This window comes from Notothenia rossii, assembly GCF_949606895.1.
Source record: "Notothenia rossii genome assembly, chromosome: 11".
In the NCBI taxonomy this organism is placed as follows: Eukaryota; Metazoa; Chordata; class Actinopteri; order Perciformes; family Nototheniidae; genus Notothenia; species Notothenia rossii.
The window spans coordinates 27162976-27175973 of record NC_136910.1 but is presented as its reverse complement, the minus strand read 5'-3'; the positions used below and the strand labels follow the sequence as shown (position 1 = coordinate 27175973).

Here is a 12998-nt window from a genome sequence, read left to right as displayed (position 1 = left end):
GCCAATCACAGAGCTGGCTCTGTCCATGGACTAATTTCACGTTATAATAATAATGCTGAGTTTTCAAAATGTATAGTTTAGCAATTATAGAAACATGATCCTAATTTGTGACTTTTAACCAAGTGTAGAGATGATGCGTAGCCTGGGGAAATGTAACATTTAACAAGGTTTACAAAGTAGGACCACCGACCGTGGGATAGATCTGAAGGAGGATGAGTGTCAGGCAGCATGACATGGTTATGTGGAAAGAGACACATTGTAATGTTTATATATTGCACCTTTAACATTAAGTGGTCAACTTCAGGTTTATCTCCACAACATTGTTTGTTTCGCAAATAAAATACATAGATAAAAAATGAATAAATAATTTTATTTTAAATTGAGACAAAGTTAAGCAAGCTTTATTTGTTTTGCCTTTGTTTGCAATGTACAATGGTCAGTCTCCCCGTACACTCACTGGGGCTATTGCTTGAGCCTGAATGAAAGCATACTAAAGCTTCCTCTCAGAGATCAACAGAAAGCAGGAGCCCCTTCCTTTTTGGGATGCACTTGTGGTAAAGGACTAGAAGAGTTACAATGAAGCCCACAACACTTAAATACAATAATACCAACATCTTAATTCATCTTAAATAATATATTATATATATTAAACAATTTATGGGTGACATAGATTTAGTTTCTATGTAATACTTTTTTTTATCAAACCCGCATAATAGACATGCAATGGCATTTTTTCTGAGATATTCTTGGAGAATGTCTAAACAAAAAGAGTAACTCTCTTTGCTTTATTGCATAAGATCATCACCACAAAAACGAACAAATCCCACAAACCATTCTGATTTCAAATGTTTCCAGGACAGCATTCGTTCAATTAACACACTGCCAATCAGAGGAATGCTTCAGTGAACATCAATAGAAAGGATCATTATAATCATATCATTCATGGCACACCCAACTCCTATAGGGTTACATGTTGTAGTAATGAAATGTTTCTCATGGAAGCTTCTACTTAAACTCTATCCGTAATCTTTGCTGATTTGCATCGAGGGGTGGAACAATTAAAATACAAAGTTGAAAAAAAAGCATAAAATCCAACACGTGTTCCTGTATGAGGATTATGTCTCCATGTTGATTCCTATATTGCTCGTGACAGGATGTATACAGTTTGTGTGTCTGCAATAAAACAAAACCAAGCCTTGAGGATGAGTCCATCTGTAAAGTGGTCGTAATGGCAGCATCACAAATAATGTAAACTGTTCCCCGGCAAACCAAACACGTATTGTAACTCAGTTAGAGGTGCTTCTAATATTTAATCATACTCATTTATATTCATTATTCGCAGTCATTAAATATTACAAACACCAAAAGCAGCAACAGAAACGTCTGTCTCCAAAATGATACAGTTGAATCAACACCTCTAAAACTCTTTAACAAAAAGTGTTTTGTACGAGCTGATTAAACGCCTTCATTTAGCTAGCTATAGCTGATTAACTGGCAACTGTGAGTGTCTCTAAAATCCAGAACTTTGCATGACTATTAAAATGTCATCTGACAGACTGGTATAATAAAACAGGATTTAAATGTTTCAATTGTAACACCTCTCTTTGCACTGCATTACATGATCTGAATGTGTTGTTAGATCCCATGTAAACATGTTGAAGCTTCCTTGGGCAAGATACCAGATTGCTCCTGATGGCCACCATTGTGTGTGTGTGTGTGTGTGTGTGTGTGTGTGTGTGTGTGTGTGTGTGTGTGTGTGTGTGTGTGTGTGTGTGTGTGTGTGTGTGTGTGTGTGTGTGTGTGTGTGTGTGTGTGTGCGTGTGTGTGTGTGTGAGAGCAGGTGCACCTTGTATGGAAGCCTATATACATGTGAATGCTGAGTTGAATCTTTGAGAGGTTGAATCATTTCCCGTTTGCAGTGAGTCCACTCCCCATGAACACCATGTGGACTCCGCAGTCTTTACAATCACTTCCTTGAAGCTCTTTGACATTCCTCTGTCTCCTGGAGCTTGCATAACTCGCATAACTCCCCCCCCCCCCCCCCCCCCACTGCTGCTTTGTTATTGCTTTTTATAAAACCTAAACATAATTTGATTACTAAATGTACGGAGCGAGCCCTAATTATGTAGAATAGATTGAAAAAGAGGCGCCTCTGGTCACACGCAGAGGCTTTGTGATCAATAACAAACAGAACACATGCTGAACATGTATCAGCTGTTGAGCCTTGACCAGCAGTGACACCAAAGGCTTGTGGGGGTGTCAGGTGTGATAATGGTTGGACGGACACACTTTCTAAGTCCAGGCTTATACCAAGGCAAACATCTACTTTTGCAAGCTCAGATTTGGTGACATTGATTTATTTCTGTGATCTTTAAAAAAAGATGCAGATAACTTGCTGAGGAGGATTGAGACTTGTTTTGGGAGGATTGAGACTTGTTGCTGAGGAGGATTGAGACTTGTTGCTGAGGAGGATTGAGACTTGTTGCTGAGGAGGATTGTGACTTGCTGCTGAGGAGGATTGTGACTTGCTGCTGAGGAGGATTGTGACTTGCTGCTGAGGAGGATTGTGACTTGTTGCTGAGGAGGATTGAGACTTGCTGCTGAGGAGGATTGTGACTTGTTGCTGAGGAGGATTGAGACTTGTTGCTGAGGAGGATTGTGACTTGCTGCTGAGGAGGATTGTGACTTGCTGCTGAGGAGGATTGAGACTTGTTGCTGAGGAGGATTGAGACTTGCTGCTGAGGAGGATTGTGACTTGCTGCTGAGGAGGATTGTGACTTGCTGCTGAGGAGGATTGTGACTTGCTGCTGAGGAGGATTGTGACTTGCTGCTGAGGAGGATTGTGACTTGTTGCTGAGGAGGATTGAGACTTGTTGCTGAGGAGGATTGAGACTTGCTGCTGAGGAGGATTGTGACTTGCTGCTGAGGAGGATTGTGACTTGCTGCTGAGGAGGATTGTGACTTGCTGCTGAGGAGGATTGAGACTTGTTGCTGAGGAGGATTGTGACTTGTTGCTGAGGAGGATTGAGACTTGTTGCTGAGGAGGATTGTGACTTGTTGCTGAGGAGGATTGTGACTTGTTGCTGAGGAGGATTGAGACTTGTTGCTGAGGAGGATTGTGACTTGTTGCTGAGGAGGATTGAGACTTGTTGCTGAGGAGGATTGTGACTTGTTGCTGAGGAGGATTGAGACTTGTTGCTGAGGAGGATTGTGACTTGTTGCTGAGGAGGATTGAGACTTGTTGCTGAGGAGGATTGTGACTTGTTGCTGAGGAGGATTGTGACTTGTTGCTGAGGAGGATTGTGACTTGCTGCTGAGGAGGATTGTGACTTGCTGCTGAGGATTGTGACTTGTTGCTGAGTTTCAAATGGACTGTTGATTACGTAGCTTGCGATGTAAACACTGAGTGGAGGGGCGCTTCTTTACTTTACTTAAATCCAGTACAGGAGGACCAGGATGTGCGGGGGGTGCTGACGGAGGTGTAGATTCCACTGTGCAGTCATTGTGGAGACTTTGACTTTGAGTTTGATGGTGTTTGGATTCCAGACCTTATTCTCCCTACCTGACATGTAGCACAAACTAAAAACACTTCAGAGTTGAATCAAAGCACTCACCTCTAAGAATAAGGTGGACACACACTCTCCTCAAAGTTGTGATTATTGCAGAGCTGTTGTGTTGGATTACAGCAGGGTTGTACAGGTGTTCCTTTTTTAACGTCCACCCCCTGTCCCTACATGCAACGTGCATTTTACACATTAGTGATAAACTTCGTCATACTAATGCCTGCTCTCTATGTGTCAATAATTGTCCTTCAGGAACAATCGTCCCCCACTCTCCTCTGTCCCTTGGTCCTTCCTTTTACCCATGCTCCTTATTCCTTAGTATTTTTTGCTTGACACTGTGAATGTAGAACAAGATCAAGCCATAATCCTTGACGTGCTACCAGTCACATTCTGTACAGCATATACTCTAATATTTTCTATGTACAACGTCAGAGTTCAAAGCATTCCAAAAAAAGTGTGCTGGGTGTTGGGGCAGAGATGGCGAGTTGAGTGTCTGGATGAGGAAGAGCTGTGAGAAAGGCTTGGGGGGGTCCTGTAGAGTAGGTCCTATCAGAATGTCAGAGTAGAACCCTTTGTCAGTAGAACAGGGGCTCCGTGGAGCGCAGTAAGAAAGGTTTGAGGAGGCGAAGGCCTTCAGAGGTTACAGTCTGAAGGAAGAGTCTGAGCAGCAGGTCAGTTCAGCTGATCCTCGTACTGCTTCCGGAAACAGTCTCCAGCAGGGAAAAACTCCCAGCAGCGCTCCTGGTACATCTTCCATACGTAAGACTCCTTCAGGACACACACATGGGAGGAGGTCAGAAAGAATAGTGTTGGAGGAAGTACTCAGATACTTAACTTGAGTTAAAGTACAAATACTATGGTCTTAAAATACCCCATTACAAGTAATAAGTCCTTATTTCAGAATGTTACTTAAGTAAATGTACAGAGCATCAAAATGTACTTAAAGTACAAATAGAATGACCTATTTCAGAATGAATATAGTATTAACAGATAAATGTAACTAAAGTATTACAAGTAAAAACAAAAATGTTGCAGAATGGATTTTTTCAAATTATTATATTGTTATGTTTTTTTTATTTTCCTGTTTTTACACATAAGGGCATTTTAGTGCTGTAGTTGGTCCAGTGGACCAGCGTACATCAGTAGCACAGTACTGCATTACACCATCAGTATATCATGTCTCATATAATGTGTTTTTATTTGTACAAAGTAACTAGTAACTATGTGTAGTGGAGTAGAAGTATAAAGTAGCATTAAACATAAATCTTTTGACCTATTTGTATTTTACTTAAGTACAATACTTGAGTAAATGACTTTAGTTACTTTCCAGCCCTGGGAAAGAGTACCATTATACATCATGTCAGCTGCTGAGGTTAGTAAAGCAGAGTGAGCTTCAAACACTGAGCCATTAAAGGTCCTCAGTATGCTTCAAGCTAACTGTGGAAAATGTTTTGTGTGTACCACATGGCAACACCGATCCATACCAGCATAGTTCAGTTTGGAGCTGAGCTTTACTAACCACATCACATCACAGTAATGTGTGTTCACTGAGAGCAGTGGAGAAGGAGCTGCTTTACCTGGCCTGTGTGCTCTGTTTCATCTTTGTTGATGAGATACATCACAAAGAATCTGAAACACACACACACACACACACACACACACACACACACACACACACACACACACACACACACACACACACACACACACACACACACACACACACACACACACACACACACACACACACACACACACACACACACACACACACACACACACACACACACACACACACACACACACACACACACACACACACACACACACACACACAAACAAACATTAGAAAAACATATTCACTGACAATATTATTCCTCACATGCAAAAACACACAAGAAACATAGGATCCAAAAATCTAACATATGGGGAAGATAAGGTAGTAAGTAGTAAGTGGACAGAGGCTGGGTTTGCATGTTATGCTATGAAAAAGCATGTATGTGTCATCACTTTAAAATGTTAAATACAATTGAAGCAGGGACCAATGGAAACCCAGCATTTGTTTAGTCTTCCAATCAGGGGTGATCCATAAGGCAGCTATAATGATGTTATAGGCACACACACACACGAACACGCACACGCACACGCACACACACACAGTCCAGATGTACTCACAGGTAGTTGGCTAGGTTGTGCTCCTGTAGCGTGTGCGTTTCAAAGCCATGTGGCACTGTGTCAAAGTAGTCATTACCTATCCCACAGATAAAACATTTGGTCTGGAAGAGAAACATTGAAGAGTTAGGTGATTATCATTAATAAAAACGTTTACATGCCACTCTTTAGTTGTGACCTCCTTTATACTGCACTGATTTCAAATGTAAAGAGTAAGTAAGTGTGTCTTTTCACCTCCATGTCTTCTTTCACTTGTTCCTGCTGGTCCCTCAGCTCACCAAAAGCATCGATGATCAACCCTAGAGGATCAGAACAAAGACCGTGTACACGTTAGTTACCAGAGGCCTGTACTACGAAGCTGGTTCAACCTAACCTGGATATGTTTGAGTTAGCCGGTTGGCCTAATCCAAAACATACGCGCTCTCGCTAAACTGTACTACGACGCTGGTTATCAAGTGGATCGCTCAAGCCAGCCGTGTCCTATCTAGTTAGGTGCGCGTTCACATGAAAGGGGTGGTATTTGGAGCATTCGACCAATCACAAACATGGAGAAGCATACTGACAGTGCAGCGCGTCATACTTCCTGAATGAAAAGTTAACTATAATATTAGACAAATGTGAAGAAGTTAAACTTTAAACATCCATGACTTAAACACTTTATCCAGGATCAAAGCCACATAGCTGTACCTGCAAGGTGAATACAGCTGGTAACAGAAAAAGTGTTTGAATGTGTACATTAACAGGTTTATGATATCACTGCCCCGTCTAAGAAACGATCTGACTTTAATTACATTTGTCTCGAGTGTTTCGTCAACTTAATGTGTTGCTTAAAATAATACTTCAGCATACAGTATGTGACACTGTGAGTGTTGCATGGCCAGATACGGCTCAGCTGACTCAGATAAGGAAATATATGATACATTATGATGTGATATGCCGCGGACTGTACTTAATGTTACTCTGATCCGGTTACTTATGTTGTGGCAGATATTTAAGTAAGCTTTCTTAACGCTAATGTTATAATAGTCAGATTGCTCTGAAGATGGGAGGTGATATTCTATTAATGTTCACGTTCACACAGTTGGTGATTTTTGCCGGCCGTCTTTCCTGCAACGGCAGCTTTTCTGTATTTTCTTTCTCCTGTACAGTGTTAATTTTGGGAGCTGTTTTTGATTTAGTCTTAGTCTTTAGATGAAAATGGTTATTAGTTTTAGTCACATTTTAGTCATTTCTATCCTTCATAGTTTTAGTCTAGTTTTAGTCGACGAAAACTCAAAACGTTTTAGTCTACTTTTAGTCGATGAAAAATTACTTTTAAGTCAAAATGTTTTCTCTCTTTAAACCAATTCAGTGAGGCAAATACAGGTATCTGAAATTGGAATCAATGTGACAGTATCAAGTGTTGAAATTCGTAAAGCAACATTTCACTCTCTTAACACTTTACTTGTGTAATATCTAGGGATGGGTATCGTTAAGGTTTCCTACGGTACTACTAGTCTTATCGATACTGCTTATCGATCCGGTACTTTAATGGTATTCTTGTATTTACTTTTTGTTATTTTTTTAAAGGGAAAAACTAACATTTTGTATTAATTTTTAACCAAATGAATTGCTTTATTTAAATGTGAAATAAATGAAATATATATAATTATTTTAAAATATTATACTGTACTTGAGTAAAATGTTGAGGTACTTGTACTTTACTGGAGTATTTAAATGTGTTGCTATTGTGTACTTCTACTCCACAACATGCATTTAATAGGCTAGCTTTAGTTACTTTACAGATGTGGATGAATGATGTGAAATCTAATCAAGTGTTGAATCAGACTTTAGTTCCACCTGGAGTAAATTCACAAGCTACCCTGCAGTATACAAAGTCCTTCAAACTTGAAGGACTATAGCATGTGTCCCTTCTGAACGCTCCGTCCCCGGCAGATCTCTGTGTGCCGCTGCAGCGTGTCTGTTAGGCCCCGCCCCCCCGGGCCCGCACACAGAGAGGCCGTTACTCAATCGCGAGGAAACTGGCTTCCAAACCAATATTTCAAGGATACTACGTAATCGAGTGCCGCCGAAGGACTGTTCCAATCTCCAGCACTTGGAATTCCACCGAGGCCACGTCCTCGATTTGGGGGTAATTTCGAGTCTGCACATGGGTAGACTTCACGTCCTTCAAATCCCCAAAATGCTTTGCGCACGGACCAAAAACCCTTGCGGAGAATGGCTGAACCGACGCAGCACAGCACACATTTAAATGTAAGTATGTAGTGGCGTAGAACATGTGTTGGTAAATATGTTACTTTGTTACATTTGTTATCACCAAAAATGTGTTCCGTGAAAGTAAAGCAAGTTCATAATTAGATAGACATCGAGGTATTTATTTTCGGTACAGTTTATGTTGAAACCGTTAGAGAGAGTGGCACCCTTGTTAGCCTGTTCCATTCTTCTTTGTTTTCCGAAGCCGTGGCTTGGCAGTATACTATACTTGCTTTGTTTCTGAAGGAAGTGACTTGGAAGTGACTTGGAAGTATGCGACTACCAAGCCAGTATCCTCGCGATTGAGAAACGGCCAGAGACACAGGGAGATCGCTCTTCTGGAGTGAAGAGAGCAGAAATAATGATATTGCAAGTTAGAAACATAAGATGCATTTTGACAGACAAGATGGACAATTGGGGGAAAATACCCTGCAATTTGAATGTCCGATAGTCCACCATTAACACCTTAGTCCCTTCTCGTCTCGTCAACGAAAACTAAATATACATTTCGTCAAAGTTTTCGTTATCAAGAATCTATTTTTAGCTCGTCATCGTCTCGTCTTAGTCATGTAAAAAAGGTAGTTGACGAACATTTTTCGTCATACTTTTTGTTGACGAAATTAACACTGCTCCTGTAATATGACTTTATCGCTTTAAACTCCGCACACTGAGCTCTGATTGGTCAGCAGGCAGTGCTTTCACTGAGTTGAGCTCTTAGCCTGCAACCTAACCTGCTCCGGGGCAGGTTAGCCGCTCAGCATAAGTTACCATGGAGATCTAGCCCGCTAAAAAGAGAACCGGACTGGAAACCCAGAGTTTTCCATGAAGCGAAAGTCCTGCTTCGTAGTACAGGCCTCTGGACAACAACCCTTTGTTTTGTTAAATGGACTAATAGTGCTAGTTCTGTTTTATTATTGGATATGTATACTGAAAAGTCATGCTCGCAGATTTTCATATAATATGTGGATATAATATGACATTTGTCAACCTCTACAAAACAAGACTATACATTTTGGATTTATTGGAAATACATTGAATATGCAGGGAGCGTGATGTCAGGCACTGCATCTGACGAAGAACCATAGTGTAATCTTTTTTTTTTTAAATGCTTGTAAAAAATATTTTTTAAATATTGGCAACAATACAATGGTCTGCCCCAAAATAATGATTACAATTAATTATATGTATTTTAAAGTTAGTGATTTGATTATAGTTAAATTACCAAAGAAATAAGAAATAAGTTTCAGATGTGTTGCCCTTTTTATGTTCCGGTTTCGATCTATTTCTGACTACTATAAGAATTCTATGTGTGTGTGTGTGTGTGTGTGTGTGTGTGTGTGTGTGTGTGTGTGTGTGTGTGTGTGTGTGTGTGTGTGTGTGTGTGTGTGTGTGTGTGTGTGTGTGTGTGTGTGTGTGTTGCATCTCTCACCCTGGATGATGGCCAGCAGGATGACGATGACGAAGAAGAAGAAGGTGATGTCAAAGATGATGCGATATATCTCATACTCGTCTCCTGCTGGGTCCTCAATCTGGTCTCCGATGCCACCCCCTGCTCTCACGCCTACATACATGTGGAACATGTAGCACTGCAAGAGGCGAGACGCACAGGGAAACAGGAGTTTTACAATGAAATATTGCATTAAAATCTGCACCCCTATTTTTTATTTCTCACATAATTGCAGTAATATTAAAACATATATAAATATTATTTGCAGGTCTGGATGGAACTATTAAATATTAAATAACCCACTGATTATTTTTCATTTAGTTTCAGTAAAAAATCTAATTAATAATATCTCTAATAGTCAGTAGCTTTGCGCAGCTAGCCTTTTAAGTATTTTTTTTAAGTCCAGTATTTATTGTGGAGTAGCTCAGAATGTCACAAGGCTAAAACTAATGGTTTGTGTCCCATTATCACTCAATAATAATAGGAAAAAAAAGAGAATGAGTGTGTGTTAATGGTAAACTGGGCAGAGACAGGCTCAGGTTAAACAGACTGCTGTGATTAAGAGATCAGCTCAGATCCTCTCATCCTGCTCAATGTATTATTGTAAGGGATTTATTCACACTCAGGGGGGCTGCCCGGGGGCCGTGGCCCTTCATCATCTTCCCTCCATCCCACTAAGCCCCTGTCACCATACTGTAGATCCGGTAAAGCCGCCCCCCGCAGCCCCTTAATAGGAAACAGAAGCGCTCTATGGAATGCTATGGGTGACTGACTATAAGGGATTAGAGTGTGTGTGTCCAGAAATGTCCGGGCGACAGAAACCCCCCCCCCCCCACCCACCCTCAGAACACACACATCATAGAGCCCTTATATAGTGTTTCATTCAGATGGTTGGTACAGCCTCATCACATTTATTCTGTCTCCACCTGTTTCTTCCTCCATCACTGAATGTGCTCCTACATATTTGATTTATATTACAAATGTTTACTACGCATTAAAGGCACAGAGTACAGACTCCACCTAAGCTTGAAAGCTTAAAGATGCCATATTATGTTCATCTTCAGGTTCATATTACTATTGTGTCTCTACTGTGACATGTCTCCATGCATGCAGAGCAAAAGACAGAAATATTGACAGGTCAACCCTGCGTAGAGACATAAAAAGGAAGGAGGAAAGGAAGTGAAAACAGGAGGTACAGAGGAACAGCAGAGGAAAGAGGGTCTTCACACAGGAGAGAGAAGGGGCTTCAGACCAGATAAAAAAACTGCTGACAGGTACCATGGCCTTACTCCAAAGAAATACTGTGAACTGGCTTTGAATTACAGACAGAAACAACATTCCTGTACCACACAACTCAGGTTTAAACTTCAATTTGTCAATTTACCCCCAGATCGCTCAATTTATCCCTTGACTCAGATCAATGTGTCTTTGAAAAGTCATATTTGAATGGCCCTTGGTGATAGATGCATTATTATCATGTTGGTTGACAGAAGGCATCCTGAAGGGAAGGTTGTTGTTGTTGTCATATTGTCTAATTATTCCCCTACTTTCACTGCACCATGGCCTGCAGCATGAAGTGAACTTCATTATCACTTTTCTAGACCACAAATGGAAATGGAGTTCAATGAATTCTTGTCCAATCAACTTTAATCATAAATCTATATTAGTTAAATGGTAACACCAAATTAGGTAAAATCGATTAAGTTGAGTCTCTTTCTCTATCAAATATCTTCTTTTGTAACCTTAGAGAGCAGGTTATCCACTCCATCTTGATATTTTCCAGATTCTTCGAGTCATTAAACGATATGTGGTTGGGTTCACTTTTAGGATTAATGAAGGTATGTTATGCTGCTAACCTTCCCCGGCATCATGGAACGGGTTTCCTGTTTCTAATTCTCTTCCAGATCCCTTTATCCAGGATCGTCACTATTACTTTTCACAAAGAGCCTTATTTTGAGCTTGCATCATGAATAACACGCCCAGGTTGGTAGCATGACATTCATCTTTCTTAATGTCACGCAACAGATGCTTGGAACCGACAAAAAAGAGCATTTAAACTTACAGCAGCTTAGCTGCACCGCACACAGAGCCTGGGGGGGAACACTGTCAGAATCAAAGCTCTGACCCATGACTCTCTCTCCATAAATGGAGCTGGACCCTCTTTACTGACAGGCTTCTCAGGACGCTTTCAATGAGACAGGCTTTACTGACATTAGCACCAGAACAGCAGTGAGCCACTGCCCAGAGAAAAAGAGACTGAGGAGCAGATAAGGAGGGGTGTGCAGGTTTTAGTTCAGATCATTTGCTTGAGAAGTCCTCAGCATAGAATTGGGAGGGATGAAACCCTCTTTAATGGTCACACATGCAGAGCACACAGCACACAGTGACATGTGTTCTCTACATCTAACCCATCCTAATACCAGGAGTCTAGTACTAGGAGCAGTGGGCAGCTATTGCACAGCGCCCGGGGAGCAATGGGAGTGAGGGGGGAAGGGGGATGTCCAGCATGTACCTGTAGCAGCTTGCAGTATCAGTCCTTCACATCTTTCACAGTGCAACTTACATTTAACTGATACTCTGTGAAACACAGCATACTGTAAATCAACTCACGATTCATCCATTTCAAGATCCTCCATTAAATGTGAGTTAACCTTATTCTTAGTACTCACTTTCCCAAGTTTCTTTCCCCAGGACAATCAAATAAATTAAAGCCAGATTTTAAATCCCTGAAAGTTCATCAATAAATCACATGGGATGAATGCTTAGTGACATTTTATCAATATCATTTTATTTGAACATGTCTCATAGAACATTTCCCCCAAAAATAACCTTTTGGAGTGAGCAGGGTGTTGTAAAAAAAACAACGTGTTCAATATGTATAACATGCAGAGGCCTTTTTTTACCTCCAATATTGGTAACCATGTGGGCACTTGAGAAAACTCTGCAACACTTTTTTCGTTATTTTATGATTTGTGACATTATTCCTGTGTTGTATTGCACAAAGGTCTGCTTGGGGTTAACTTTGACGGACACATTGTAGCTTTATGCTCAGATGCTGCTTTGAGCCACTGTAACCAGGTCAGCTGTGTGTGCCTTCCAGGAAGTAACACTGCACTGCAGCATCTAAAAGCTACACCTGTCTCATACTTACTGTCAACATGTCGTCACACTTCATGTCTGGCAGTTCTCCATCTTCACTCTTGTTGTAGAACTTCCGGAAGAAGTTGAAGGCCACTACTGTGTAGAGGTACACCACCACTGCCAACAGCCCCACTGTTAACACCAGCTGCAGGACAGGAAAGGAGTCAGGCAACAACACCACATTGTTATCTCCAGGCCAAAAATATCACTAATTTCTGTGTACTAAAATTAGTGTGAGATGGCCTTCAGGAAATATGTACGAGATGGTGTATATAATGGTTGATCTGTCTATCAGGAAATGGAATTGATTTGTTCTGTGTTGGTGTCATTCAGGGAAGTATAAAAATAATCCTGTGTATAATTTTATAACAAAAACCTCTTTCTAGCTGCATGGTGGCTGTAACAAACAGACACGTCATCAC

The 12998-nt window shown here is 40.9% G+C and overlaps 1 protein-coding gene across 5 annotated transcripts in view; it reads right to left on the bottom strand.

Moving 5' to 3' along the window:
* Positions 1–351: 351 nt before the first annotated feature.
* The window catches only part of ryr2a (ryanodine receptor 2a (cardiac)), a 291199-nt gene continuing 278552 nt past the window's right edge, over positions 352–12998 (bottom strand). For all 5 annotated transcript variants that reach the window (XM_079658890.1, XM_079658889.1, XM_079658891.1 and 2 more), the window contains 6 exons: positions 12587–12721; positions 9418–9574; positions 5970–6034; positions 5739–5839; positions 5141–5192; positions 352–4331 (listed from right to left, as the gene is read on the bottom strand). In XM_079658890.1, coding sequence (XP_079515016.1) covers positions 4236–4331; positions 5141–5192; positions 5739–5839; positions 5970–6034; positions 9418–9574; positions 12587–12721 — 606 coding nt within the window. In that variant the 3' untranslated portion in view covers positions 352–4235. The remainder of the gene's footprint in view (positions 4332–5140; positions 5193–5738; positions 5840–5969; positions 6035–9417; positions 9575–12586; positions 12722–12998) is intronic.